A 15,205-nucleotide genomic window follows, 5' to 3' on the forward strand; every position below is an offset into this window, starting at 1 on the left:
TTTAGGTGCTTCCGGACGTTTCACCTAATCAACATAATTTCTTACCTGAAAACCGTCCTGTAAAACGTAGCGGGTAAGGGCGTGGGTGTACCAGCACTACGATAATTATGTCGAAAGTCATCGTCTATGTCCAAAACGTTAGCTAACAGACTTTTCGATGACCTTTCTTTCAGTTCAACATCCGGGAAATTTATTGTCTTTCTATCTGCTTGGACCGAAGACGGTCTTGGTGGGGGCGAATACGTCGAACTACCCTCCTCTTGTCCAGGCCTGTGCATCCTCAGGATTTTTGGAAGCCACGTGAGAAATATCAGCCTTACCTGAAACCCATATAAACAACATTTTTAGTCACGAACATTAAAAAATAATCGATAAATGCATTCACTTCCTTGCATTTTTTTCTGAGCAATACTGCAATTCAAATAATCGCCCTCTAAACGATCCAGTTAGCATAAATCAGTTCGTGAGAAAAGCGACTTCAAAGGGGATTAAGTGTGGAATGGGATTGCTTAAAAGTTGGTCTAATTTTTTAGTTAACTGATTTTATATTGGCATTGTCTTATAATCAATTTCCTTTAATTGCGGAAGATTAAATTGATCCGGCTCAGCTGAACGTTGCGCTTCTCAGTGTTCTAGAAGGGTTTAGAACTGTGAAATATTATTCTTGGAATGGAAAAAATTAATAGTTCTTACGCTGCGCGCTCTGTATACATTTTAATTATACGAAGCGAGGAACGCATTCAAAAAATGAGGGTCGCCCATTTTTAAAGGTTTCTAAGCTTTTGTTAGGAAAATTCTAATTATTTAATTTCGCTCGAAAACTTCCAGGTTACGAGGGCTTTATCTCGCTTAATTAAAATTTATTAATATTCGATTAACTAAAATTAGGAAAAATGGTTGCTGATAAACTGAAATAATGTTCCCATAAAAAGTATAAATTGATGTAAATCGCTGTTGTATTAATGATTTATCAATAATTTGGAGAAGTTAAAAATCTAAATGCTAAAAGCATTCCCGGTTCAGAGAGTGTTTGCTAAATTAACGGCAGTGATTCGTTTTTGACTAAGTGAACAAAAAAAAATAGAAAAATAAACGCATACCTACACTGAAATTAGTTTGAAACTTATTTCACTCGAACATAAATTACTATTGACAGTGCGACGAGAAAAACGCATCAACCCTCAATATCATCCCCCATTTCGCTGAAGGATTTCCCGGCCTTTATCAATTTTAATGCAGCAATACCTAGAATTTGAATTTATGCTGACTGATTCATAAATGGGGTGGCTGCAAATAGATGATTTTAATCCATATCGATAGATATCAAATATTTCAGTTGCCATGAGGATTAATAACCAAGTTGGGTTCTTCATATATAGGTAGTAATCTTCGGGATAGTTTGAACGATATAAACGTATCTGTATAATGCCAAGTGGAATAAATTCAATTGAATTAACGTACACATTTATGAAGAATCTCTAAACGCGTCAATTGAAGATTTGCAAAAAGACATCCTACGATATGAAAATATCAGTTCTATTTCGAACCTTCTTTGGATGACAGCTAGAACCTGTCAATTTTTAAACTAGAAGGATAGGCTTCTGATCTTATTTCAGGGTCATCTTATTCTCTATTAAAATCTTCGGAGTTACTGTAAAAATTGTCTGTAAATTTGACGAAAGTAAGGATCAATTTGCACTATTTCATTGTTAATTTATTGAATTTGGTATTTTGCGCCTTTTTGTACTTTAACTTTTTTTCAGTTTCACGGGTATCGTAAGCCACTACAACTAAAAGTGCTCTATAATGTTAAAAAAATAAAATGATTAGGGTATAATAATAATTTTTGACTGTACAAATGAAATATCTATCAAGTATGTTAACTGGTATTCCTGTAAAACCCGAGCAGGACTTTATCAAAAGTTCATAAACCACTCGTGGTTTTGAACCAAAAATAAAACAAAGATTTTTATCTCCTAAAAGAACCGTGTGAGGAACTTGGAATTGTTGGGAAAAAGTTTTAACTCATCTAGCCTACATGAACTTTCAGATTCCTCTTTCAACCGTGAATATGCATAGCTGAATAGATGGGTCACGTGAATCACCTTGAACTTCTGCCAACGGGAACCAGAACGTCGTTATCTTGCCCCTGAAGTTTTGACCTCACTACGGCAATCCGTAACTAAATATTAAAACTCGTAGATTTTTATTTAATTCGTGCCAGGGATGTTGGGAAATCAATACTCCGTGTAAGGTCCGATTTCGAGTTCAAAAGGCGCCTCAAAATGTCCAATCTCTTCAAAGCCACCATCGAGAAACAACCGAATATAATGTTGGGGAGCCTTATTCCGGAGAGTTAAACTGTTAAACTGAAATCCTTCTTTATTGGTACAACACAACCCCTATAATAACGGATCAAAGCCATCAAAATTTGATCTAAAAGGAGATTTAAGGCTTTGGTCTCTTGAACTAACGCGTGCCAGTGGAGTTTGTATACATATATAAACTTAGAACTTTAGGGTCTGTCAATTTTAGATCAATTATATTGAAAATTAGTTTCAGAACGTAATATTTTATTTTTCTAGGTTGTGGTATAAACTTTCTCGAAGTTCTTGCTTGCTTACTTGAAATTTTGGAGTGAAATTAAGGTCTAGTTGATGTCAAGTAAACTCTACTCAAAAGTTAACTTTAAACCCGTAGTGTTTTACTTCTTAGTACACTGCTTCTTTACAGTCGCATACCTACATGAAATAAATATTTTCTTTTGTTCCCCCAGATTAACTTCGATCGGCTTTTAGGCTTTCTTTTGGATAATAAGCCCAAGAATCGGATATAATTTCAAGTATCTGAGGATCTTGCTGAAAGAATAAGAACATCGTTTTTATTTCCGCCCTTTCAGGGTTTCTTGCTAAATCTAAATTGTTTCCGTCCAAGTTGAGTAGACTTCTTTTAAGTAAATTCGTATATTTTTTTATTAAGGTTCTCAGAAAAATACACAAGAAAGGAACTATTAGACAAAGTACTTACCCATGGTGACATGATGTGAGTATCGGCATTTCGATGGTGGTAATTTAAAATGAGAATTGTGGATACTACCGACGAAGCGACCATAAACATGATGCAATTGAAATATGTTCCTAATAGTGGTACGGCCTCAGAGGTGGCCGGCATAGTCTCGGCCACCATATTCAAAAACACCGTCAGAGACAGTAGAATGGTAACCCCGAGGGAGAGTTTCTCTCCCGAATCTGGTGGAAGGGTGAACCCCAAAACGGCCATCGAAGCTATCAATACGCATGGCACGATGAGGTTGAAAAAGTAATATAAGGTTCGCCTCCGGATTATTATGACGAACGTAATATCGATGTAAGGCTCCGGGCAGCAGTTGTAATAAAGTTCGTTTCTTTTCCCTGGGACGCCTGTAAAAACAGAAATTAATTTATTAGCCGTGTTATTTCAAGAGCCTCATGAAAATTTAATAAAGAAATAAATCGTTACATTTCTTGGGGGTATTTTTCAGAAGGAAAAGCCATAAATAAGCTTCACGTGTGGCAACTGAAATATTTTGAATTCGCAAAAAGGTCTTTACAAATATTACCTTTTAGCGCGTCCAATGATTCTACATGCTTAAACATATTAAGTGCAAACTCCGCAAGGAAAAGATATATTCAATCAATGTTACAGAACACTAATTACCTAAATTTTATAAAGGTCAAACCGCCATAGTTTAATTTTCAGGTATTTTGAGAATGAAATTATTAGCTTGATAATGTTTCTATAAATATAAACCTTAATTAGGGAGTTGTGATTATATATTACCTATTAATTGAGTTATACCATGCCTTTAACCATAATATATTATATTTACTAAAAGACTGTATGGCATTATAAAACTGTTTACAAACTCCACCTCTCGATTTCTATACAACATAAATCGACTCATCAGAATGATTTATAATTAAAACGGCAGTTTTTATAGTAATTCTATTTATTCCTATGTAGTAGAAAAATTCTTTCAAAAGCATTATGAGCATGAATATTTTGTGAACATTGCAAAATACCCTTTGACTAAGTGAGGATTTTAGATGTACTAATAATATTGGAATATTTTAATAGCTCTTCAAGTCTTTAATGCGAGCAAATAACAACTCTAATTGAATAGTTGTATGTGAAAGCTAAAAATTCACTAATGGAATCAGAATGTCCATTTAAACTAAAAGATGTGTTTACAGGTGTAAGCCCTTACTTGTGAAACTTTTATTAATGTTAGCCTACTTCCAAAGTCACAAAATTAGTATAAGCAATTTTGAACATACGATTAGTACTTATAATAACACTTAGTGAAATTGCAGTTGAGTAGTTGTGTTAGTTCGGGTTTGAGTAGTAAATCACCTGTTAATTGCCCTACACCTTTCATGCACAGTCCCTAATTTATCAAGAAACTGTATGGGATAACCAAATTATTCGAAGACACTCGATCTTGATTGATCTATAAATTGAATCAACATTGCGGAATAGCATCTGTTTAATATGATCTGCTTCATGATGATTTCCATTTAAGTACTCATCTAATGGAAAACTGCGTAAGAAATGGCTCATTTGGGTCTCGAATCAGATGTGTGGTATGGCTACCACGAAACTATATAAGGCAATAAAAATGTTTAAAAACTCTCGCCCCTGTTCGCTTTATAAAATGAATTGACTTTAACCAAATGAGGTCTACATGATGGTTTCTACTCGAATAGTTCCATCATTATATTAAATATTTCGGACGCTTGATTGAAATTGGTGAGAACTACTCAGCTTTCTAAACGACACCTGTTAAGTGGGTAAAAAAAGGCAAAGAAGAGCCTTCTGCGACAGCACTTAAGAAACCTCTTTTAATTATTTAAAAAGCTCCATTGTTTCTTCTTCGTGAAACGACCTATGCTTTTTAGACAAAAATTACCTCCCTCCCATAGCAATCAATCACCTGGGAGGACCTATTTATTTAAACTGGATGCGGTGGGTTTATTAAAAAGAACGAGGCTAAAAATGCATTTTATAATAATTGAACTGGGACCATGACCATTATTTTCACATCTCAATAAATTGAATTATTGTTAAAAAGTGCACTCTATGAAATTGGAGTTTTGAATTATATATTACATATGCCATGATTCTTTATATATTCAAATAGAATAGTTCTCGTCAAATGAAGTGTGTTTACCTATTAAATCCCATTCGCCATTAGTAATGAAATTGCTAATATCTCCTCCGTTGTCGTCTTGCAGCTGAAGATCTAACTGCAATAAGATTCGAAATTAGTAAACATCGAATCTCTTTAATTAGTTTGAGCTGTAATGTATTTAATCGTTTAAATGCTAAGAAAATGAAATTGACAGAAACGCAAATGTAATTAAAATGGATCTAAATAATCGTCTTTTTACCTTAATGAAAATATAATTGAAAAACCTTTGAAGCATTCAATAGTTTCGATTGACTTAAGAAAGGTTAGCAAAATAATTTCGAGGCTTTGATATTATTAAGTTGAAAATAGATATTTCAAACACAAGACTGCACTGGCGATACTCTTTTTTTAAATAAAGGGAAAATGAGTCCAATAAACTTCCAAAAGTTATCCAGAAGTTACTAGAGTGTAAAAATTTCAATACTGGTTCAACTTGTGACCTTTTAATATCGCTTAAATTTCTTTCAGATAATTCGTTCTTCGTCGACGTGTCTTCCAGCTTCTTTCTTCATCCTTTCATTAGCACGTTCAAACTCAAAAGCTATAACTCTCTAAGCTACGCTTAAAAGAAAATTTTGCCAACTTAAAGGTAGCTAACTGAAACTCGCTTTCTAGTTTCAGCAAATGACAGGTAAATAATCTATGTAAATTTAATTTCGTTAACTTTCCACTTCAGCTTCGGTGGTAAAACAAACTAAAGTAAATTCTACTTACTTGTAAGCCATCATAAGTCCAACTTCCAAATTTCATTTCGCATTTTTGATCGTCGAAAGGAAACCAGGTGATATCGATTTTACATGTGCTTTTAAATATTCCCGGAGGCAAATAGAAACAACTGCCGTTATTGCGGACTACGACGTTGGTCGGGTAAGTCCCGTCGAAACCCTCGTCAGCACTGAAACAATATTTCGGGATTTATAGCCCATACAGAAATAAATTAAGACTAATGCCTGTTACATTTAGGACTGTATAGTGACCATTGTGTTGTATGCTTGGCCATATACAGGATGGTCAGCACACGTGAAGTTCCAAGCCAAATCGCTATTAATTAAAGAGAGACTATTTATTATACTAATTTCTTGAATAAATGAGTTCATCATAAAAATGCAATATGAAATTACTCACTTTGTCTTAAAAGAGCTAATTAAAAAATATATTTTTGTTTTCGCTATAGAGGAACTGGAAAAATAGCGTTAAGGATAAATTTGTTTGAAAACTCTCAGTCCAAATCCATCTATAAAATGAACCAACGTTCCGAGAAGCTCCAAAAAAACGACATAGTATATCCGTTGCTTTTTCTATTAGGAAAGTGTGCGAGAATCGGTAACAGGTAAGCTTTCAATCAGGTGTTTAACAAGAAACTAGTTAATTAAATTGGTTCATCAGTGCATCGCGAGTTATTCCCCAATAACAGTGACTATAACAGTGATTAAAAAACCGTAGTAATTGAACCGTGAATATAAGGGCTTGATTGAGCCATTTGTTATTTTTCACGAAACGTTTGACTGGCCACAGATTAACAGATGTATTTATCCAAAACATATCTCTGATATTTCAACACCTGCTTGAGTTTTTTTTTAATGATTGCCGTTTATAACGATTTATTACGTCAAACTAGCTAGTGAATGAGTAAAAGATGTTTAACCCTCCAATTATACGTATAATTAGGAAATTTAGATCATAAACATTTCTTGCAAACTTTTAAGCCTTAATTGCTATATGGAATAAATCTATGTTGTAAATTACTAAGGTGTCTTTTAATGTGATCACAAATGAAAAATTTCGTTTTTGAGTAGTAAATTCTAATCTTCAGGGACGGCAGCACATGGAAAGTGTCGAATAGCGAATATCGACATGAAGGAGATTGCAACTGAAAGTTTTCGACTTAAATAATGGTTTCATAGGGTCAATTTTCAACCCCTGATTGGCTACATCATAAAAAATCGATCAAAAGTATTGACTTTAGAGATGAGTAGTAAAAGTAAATTTTCTACTTCGAAGACGAGTAGAACTGGTCAATTCCGACATGTGAGGTTGGTGCGACGACTAGAAATGGAAAAATTTTGATTTTAGTAGTAGCCAGGAATACATTTCTGCAGATCAGTGTTCACAAAGTATAAATTCCTACCACCGACTGCTTTACTACTCCACTATCGTATATAGACAATATAACAGTGCACATAATATGTAGTGGAATTAATAGGTTTGATCCAACATAATTAACAGAAATTATTCAGCAAATAACCTGAGGACCTGCTTTCGGCAATTTTCTCTCCGCACAATTCTGTCAGAGGTCAGATCATTCCAAAATAAATTTAATAACATCGATTTCAGCTGTTGAAAGGCAAATTAAAATTGCAGAATCAATGTCATTAGTATGAGGCTTTCAGCGAAGGACTTGTGCTTTTATCTGGCATATAAAAACTGACATTTACCTAAAAGCGATTTCAATATGAACGCTCATAAAAATTTTCTCGCGTCACAAAAACAGGGTTAAATGTATGTAGAATCCTTAAATTACCATGGAGGCACATTCCTTAAATATCCCCAGTGTTTCCACAATTTCAAATAAATGCAAACCCCAAAAAAGAATTCGCGTTATTTCCGGCCTTTTCCCTTATCTCTCATTTTATGCCTCCCATCCTGTATACGGGTGTGGTAGCAAATGTGACAGCAGAGTGATTTAATTTACGACTTACTTACCTGTTGTACATGAGCACATCTGGTTTCCACAGACGATGAGGCGGTATTCTTAGGTCTTTGACACCGCCGAATTCGGAGGAATTCCACCTTAGATTTACATCGTTCCATTCCTGGAAAGGGAATAAAAACCAGGCTCAGTTTATATGATTTTTGAACCGTTTACATCTAGATTTCAGTATGTTACATGTCGAATTTATTATGGAATTTAGAAATGTTATTTAAACGTATGTCCTCCGAGATCATAATTTTGCAACTCAGAGTTAAAATAGCACCTTTGCCAGGCTCAGTTGGAAATATCTAAATTTCCGTAAAAGGATGTAAAAGAAATTCTCTGGTTCATGTGAGCATATCATATAAGAGATTACTAAATTTACCTTGACATTGCTCTCATGAACAATTCTGAGTCAATTTATATCCCATTAAAAACTTCAACGTTAGCACACATTTATTATGTATGGCAAGGGTAAATATCATTTGTTCTTTACTGTATTTCACTCTCTTTTATGCTCTGAGCTGAATCTAAAAATCGATACACCCACTGATAGGTTGTCGAATTCGCCTTATATGATAAGAAAAGGGTGCACTCGATTGACGTTCAGTGAAACAATGATCGTGAAAGAGAACGTAGAGTTGAATTAATGTTCACACACCATAATTTCGTGTAGTTTATCTGTGGAAACGTCTTAATGTTGTTGAATTGTGTTCGTAATGTAATATTCCCTTTCCGAGCAGTTAACAACATTAGGAGTTCAGGGTAAGTGGGGCAGTCTTGTTTGTACGAGCCCCATCTTCTTTTGTAAGACAAGTCGAGCTACATATTGTTTTACATCAGAATATGTCTGGAGGTGGCAGATAAAAAGGGGCCATTTATCGCCAATAAGGTTCACCGACTCCGGTAATATTATGTACATATTCAATAGGATGGTGCAAGTAATATTGATATAGTCTACACAAGGAGGAGTAATTGGGGCAAACATACATAGAACTCTATTAATTAGTAGGATACATTTGCTGCGTGATTAAACGTAGCTTAATTATCAGAATTTGCAGGTAATTGATTGGGTTTTTATAGGTATCAAAAACTCATTATAAAATTTTACGCTCAAAATTTTGACGAGCACACTAATAATTAAATTTGAACAAAAACTAATTAATATTACAATAATTTACAGGGTAATCTTGCAACAGGGAGTTTCTGTTATAGGACCGTTATTATATAACTAAGATATGCATTAATACATAATTTTTTGTATACCAATTCAAAATTTTTCTTTGACATTGGGGTGCCTTATATAAGAATGTATAGGAAAAATAATGCAAAATTTAGTATGAAAATTAGTATATTTGTTTAGGTGAATGTGTTAATAAATATTGTCAAATAATTGTTCAATGTCGTCCAAATAGAATCTTAACCTGTTCGTCTAAGAGTATTTTTTCATTTGAAACAATTTTTATTTCTGGTCGATTGTCACCCCACGAAAACCACTGTTTTCCCCGTATTTTCCTGAGGGTGGTCTCATTTTAGGATCGTGAAAAACTCTTTTGTTAACATTCTTCCGTATTTCGAAATTTTACAAAATCTTTATATTTCGAGCCACAACACGTCAAAAAGCAATTTATTAGTTGATCGGAAATTTAATAAGAGCTTCAAATCCCAATATTGCAGATAGTTGGAGCCATTGACAAATTGATGGTTGCAACATGAAGTTAATGGAATATTTTTTTCTCGTGCGTGAATTCCCAAATTAGAAGAAATTGCGGATTTCCAGATAGTTCGTATGATTTTTTCAAGGGCCCGAATGGCGTCGTATACTATTTAGTTTGTTCCGCAAAAATTTTGTGCATGTTCGTTACTTAACGTCTATTTTTTTAAAATGTTCGTTTTATCTGATAAGCAATTATGTACTTCCAAAAAAGATTTTAGGAGTTTCGAACAATTAAGAATTATACGAAATTTGAATTTCACGTTGTTTCCAAAAGGGAAATGACTTTATAGTGAACAGTTCTCATATTCCCTAAACTTAGAAAATACTTCATATTTACAGTTCTGATCTCTAAATCTAAAATTTTCACATAGAGCAGTTTTCTCCAAAGCGATCTTTTTGGAGAGAAAATTTTGCAATTTTTCCGACAACTTAAAGATATTTTTTTGAAATTCAGAGTCTCAAAAAAGAGCTTCCAATAAAATTTCGTGATGGAACCTCTTGGTCGACTTCCACATGAGAAAACAAGGATTTTCCAGCATATCGATTTTTCTCCTCGTACGTTTATTTTATATTAAATTTCACGCTCTTTGCGACGCAGAGAAAACTCGTTTGTCAGCATTTTCTTTTTTTTAAGTATGGGAAATATTTCTCGGAAACCTATCAAAAAATTAAAAGTTTGATAACCAGAATACTACATCTAGATGAACCATTAATAGAATGTTGTGTATACAGTAAGAAAAAACTATGTAATTTAATGGCAGTTTAAGGAAATATCATGGGGCGAGCATATGATTTTCCAAGAAGAGACATACACTATTTTTTTGCAACTTAAGATTACCTTCAAATTTTTAAGCTGTAAAAGTACTATTGTATACACGATGAGCTATACGGGAATATTTTGTCAGCCTGTCATTTGACTTGGTTGCGGAGTAACACACGTCTTCGGCTATAAACATAAATATAATCTAGATCTATGTAGACCAATAATTTTTACGATACTATGGCATACCATTTCTCCTTATTCTAATGAAGATATCTCAGTTCATATCAAGATTTCTCACGTTGTAAGTAATATTTAAAATAGGAAATTTTGGTACCTGTGTACTAAACAAATTGTGAGTCCGGTGCCAAGTATTGAATCATAGAGGCTCAAATAGGAAGTAGAACTCCTTTTACTGCACACACGAGAAATTCAAATCAGGTATAAAATTGGTATTAAAGAAAGTACAAAATTGAACTCAAAATAAAGAAATTCTCATTTTAATATGTTTGTTATTTCTTTGAGTGCCTACTTGTATTGAAAACTAAAAGCAGGTCTCTGGGGAATGATTCAAATTCAAGAAATTCAAACATGACTTTACCCAACCATAGACTTTCTATTACTACATTCTCCTAACCCGCACCGAATACGTAAGCTTTCTACGTAATCTTGGTTCCGAACTATGTGTTTGATTTAGTAAGAAGATTTAAAAATCGTTAAAAATAAGTAAATTGTATTCTCTCTGTATGTCCATACATAATTTTCTTATCTAATGTCTTTGATGGGACATGCCCCGGATAAAAAAGATATCTTCACGTGATCCTCATGCATCGTATTTCATGCAAATAAGTTTCGTTCCGAGCATGCCCTGAACTCATAAATGGCTTATCGTGTTTTATAAGTAACAAGAGGAAATTGGATCAAATATTGCATTTTAAATTTCCCTCTTGGCACGTACTGTGTGAGTGGAAGTTTTAAACTGCGAACCTGCTGGGAAGTTATTGCATATACGTAAAAAATATATAAATAGATATTGATTTTCTCGCAGTCCCAGAAACTTCGTTCCATATAAAACTGTGCTCATATTACTGCTCCGGATTCTGGCACGCGTATTTCGAAGCGAATTCGGCTTTTTATTCACGTTTGCTTCAAAACTAATGTAAGATATTGCTATGAAGTTGCTTTTTCTAAAGGATTCTCTTTATCTTAAAGGGGGAAATTGAAATTTGATTATCTGAAATCATGAGAAGATATGTTTGTATCTCTTCGTTTCGGCTTTCGAAAGGTTGATCGATGTTCTTTGTAATTAAGCCTCACAATGCAGACGAACTTCCAGAACCTGACTATAAAGGCCGCTGTTTGACGGATTATTCAATTTAACTGTCAGCAGATTGCTTCTCTCAGGAAGAACTTCTTCTAATGTTAAATAAATTCATGTGTCACACTTACCAACTTTAGCCAAATGTTTGTGATTAGTAGTTGGTTTTTCTCATCCTGAAACAAAAGAAAATTTATTGTAGCATTTAGGTTTGCGACTCACTTCAAAGATCTGTTTATTTGAAACTTTTATTTCGTTTCCTTCTAAACTAAATAATTTCAAAAATGCATCTGAATTCGATATTCGGAAGGGCGTTATTTTTATTTTTTACTCGTTTTAAATTTGTGATTACCTTTAAAATTTCTTAAGTATGTACTAGCCGTAAGCCAGATTTTCAAAATTCAAGCAATAAAATTTGATCTTGGAAATAAACCCCCAAACTAAATTCAACCCACTTACCTTTGGCAAATATATTTAGGCATACATTACGAAACTTAGTTATAGTTTAGGACAACTCGAGGGATATGAAATATGTTACCCCATTAAATTCGTCCACTGTTTAATATGCATGCTGCATGAGATTTTCATATTGTGTCTACTTAAGTTTTAACCCCCGAACTTGAATAACTACAGCTTTGCGTTTCTATATAAATTAAACTAGGACTATAAAACCTTTATTGTGTTTGCTTTTCTGATATAAACTTTCTTGTTACGAGAAAGTTTGCATTTTCAGCAGAGTGGTCTATAATTTTTGTTTTCCGTAACATTGTAAGGGAATACATCGTATGGGCACATATTAAATTTATTTATCAAATACACATTTTATTCGGGATGGGCCAGAAAAAGCATCTACTAAATGGACCACAAATCTCTCAGGTGAAAATAGGACAATTTGATGGAATTTACTTAATTGCTAAAAAGTGAAGTTCATTTTAAACCTGCTGGCAGCATATCAACGCAATACTGTACATTAGTCCATACTGATATGGGCTTACAAAATTTTCCCCTATATCAGATGTATCAGAAATTATATAAATTTTATTAAAATTAGTCATAATTGTTCCATTTATACAGAGTGACCGAAAGAGAGGGGACAAAGAGCGACCACAGACTTTTTCCATAAAAATATTAAGATCCAACGCAATTTTTCTATTCCAAAAGTTAATATTAATAAAGATACAGGTTGTCAACATTAAAATTTTATTTTTGACTTTATTTAATATCTTCAGTTTTTTGGCTTATGGTATTGGAATTTGATATATGAAATTTTCGGATGTGGAAAATAAGCTAATGCTGTCGTTTTATTCTCACTAATAGGGGGCGCCACTTAAAACTGTCTTGGCTAGTTAAAAGGGCTCTAATGTTTTTTTATACATCTCTAGTAGTCCTATTAATAAAGAATATTATTCTATTTAACATTATAGATAAAAGATATGTACCTATTAGTAACAGATAAAACTTGACTAAAATATATAACAGAATCAAATTCTTTATTAATATAACTACTGGAGCTGAATGGAAAAAAAATAGAGCCCTTTTAATTAGCCAAGACGGTTTTAAACGGCGCCCCCTATGAGCTACTATAAAACCGACAACATTAGCTGGTTTGCTACGTACGAAAACCTCCGGATACACAAATTTCGGTATCATAGGTGAAGAAGACTGTAAAGATATGAAATAAAATAGAAAATAAAATTTAAACTTTTACTCCCTGTATCTTTGTTAATATTAACTTACGGAATACAACAATTACGCCGGATCTTAATATTTTTATGGCAGGAATCTGCCGTTGCTCTTTGTCTTATTTGCTTTGGGAGACCCCGTATATGTCATTCTCAGACACCTTGTGTGGGTGAGCAACCTTAATGAATTGAACCCGCCACGAATTAAAGTAAAAGCTTTTATCAATTGATTTAATTTTGTGGAGGTATGGTGGCAAACTTCCTTAAAAAATAATATATTCCAAAAGGTTCCGATGATTCTAAAACTACATTAAATTAAAATCCATAACAGTCTTGAAAGCTGGTAAAATTTATGAGATCAATAAGCTAGCTTAAAACTTTGGATTAGTCCAGCATTTGTTTTGAATGATGTTCTAAGATTTTTGAAACTTGTATTTACTCAAGAATTTATAATAAAGTTTATAACCATTTGTCTAGGGCACCCATTTAGAGACGTAATGTAGTTAATCACCCTCAACGCCTGATTGAGAGCGGGTCTTGACAGTAGGAGGTTGAATAGTTCGTAAAAGAAGGAATTCAATGGTGAAAATTTGTGAGGAGAGCTAGAATTATACGGAGCTTGGCAATAGATGAGGGTTTCCTAAAGACATCAAAGTTGATCGTGGAACCAGCTTTTATCAAGAATCGTTCCAAAAAGGAAATTTTTGCATCTGCCTCGCTTTTAACGATAAATTATTTACGTGGGTGCAGAACGTTCAGGTTAGTTCAGATCGCCTTTTCAGAGAATTAAAATATCATCAATATACCTTTCGCAAAACTTTTAATTTTGTTTCAATTTTTATTCGTTCCGTTTTGATCTCAGCGATTCATGAATATAAAATGAAAAAAAACTACGAAGAATTCTCTGCAAATTTCTACTAGAACTATTTCCCATTCAACTGAAAAAACTCTCAGCTTAATACTGTAGTGGGAATTTATTAAGTGTCCACTTTTAATGGACGGGCATTCGTGCTCTTCAACGAGAATCTTCTCAGGTCAATGCATTTACCCGTGGAATATTGGGAAATAAATTCTTAACATCTAGAAAAAACAAAACTCTCAGCTGAAGATTTTTGTTTACCTAGAACAAACAAAATGGAATTTCTTGTGCAGGACTTGCTCGTGCAATATCTCAAACTTGCCATAATATCATTGACTGAAGAAGAAAATTTGTGGCAAGCAAAATCTACACACAGTTTGATGTGATTGGACATTAAATTTTATGGACTTAAAGTAAACCATCGAGCAACGATGTTGTTGGATTCATTGGGTGCTGCACCTCTTTTGATATTTTTGAGATGTTTCAAGGTCATTTAATAGCATTCCAACGTCGTTTTTGCTCATAATTTTGATATCAAATTCTTAAGAATCAATTACAAAGTCGACACAAATCTATCTTCTTCTCTCTTTAAAATCCTTACAAAACGAAATCAAAATGGCAAAGATACTGAACTACCCTGTGTACAGAATATTTTGAATAAATCTATTTTAGCTCTTTAAATATTAAAATAACGATGTGATGAAAGTTAAGAGTTTTTGGCCTGAGCAAAAAGGCTTGGTCCAAAAGTAATTTCTCTAGAGGCTTTTTCAGGTTTTAATTCGCCTATCTTCCCTAATTTTATATCGCTGAGCTAGCCAGTAGCTGAGTTAAATTCGGGGAGAAGTTTAGAAGGTTATTTTATTAAAAAAGGATACATTTTCGTAAAGCCTCAGGGCTTACTGTTTCGCACAAGTTTTCATTAAAGTAGCAAAATAGTGTTTGCTCGC

General features: G+C 33.6%; 1 protein-coding gene across 1 annotated transcript in view; it reads right to left on the reverse strand.

The window, feature by feature from the left end:
- The window catches only part of LOC136350609 (neuronal acetylcholine receptor subunit alpha-7-like), an 88,753-nt gene that overhangs the window by 24,609 nt on the left and 48,939 nt on the right, over nucleotides 1-15,205 (reverse strand). Inside the window, exons 3-8 of the mRNA XM_066302497.1 lie at nucleotides 11,849-11,893; nucleotides 7,934-8,043; nucleotides 5,945-6,125; nucleotides 5,210-5,285; nucleotides 3,028-3,419; nucleotides 46-320 (exon numbers count right to left, since the gene is read on the reverse strand). Of these exons, the coding sequence (XP_066158594.1) occupies nucleotides 46-320; nucleotides 3,028-3,419; nucleotides 5,210-5,285; nucleotides 5,945-6,125; nucleotides 7,934-8,043; nucleotides 11,849-11,893 (1,079 nt within the window). The remainder of the gene's footprint in view (nucleotides 1-45; nucleotides 321-3,027; nucleotides 3,420-5,209; nucleotides 5,286-5,944; nucleotides 6,126-7,933; nucleotides 8,044-11,848; nucleotides 11,894-15,205) is intronic.

This window comes from Euwallacea fornicatus, chromosome 3, assembly GCF_040115645.1.
Source record: "Euwallacea fornicatus isolate EFF26 chromosome 3, ASM4011564v1, whole genome shotgun sequence".
Taxonomy (NCBI): Eukaryota; Metazoa; Arthropoda; class Insecta; order Coleoptera; family Curculionidae; genus Euwallacea; species Euwallacea fornicatus.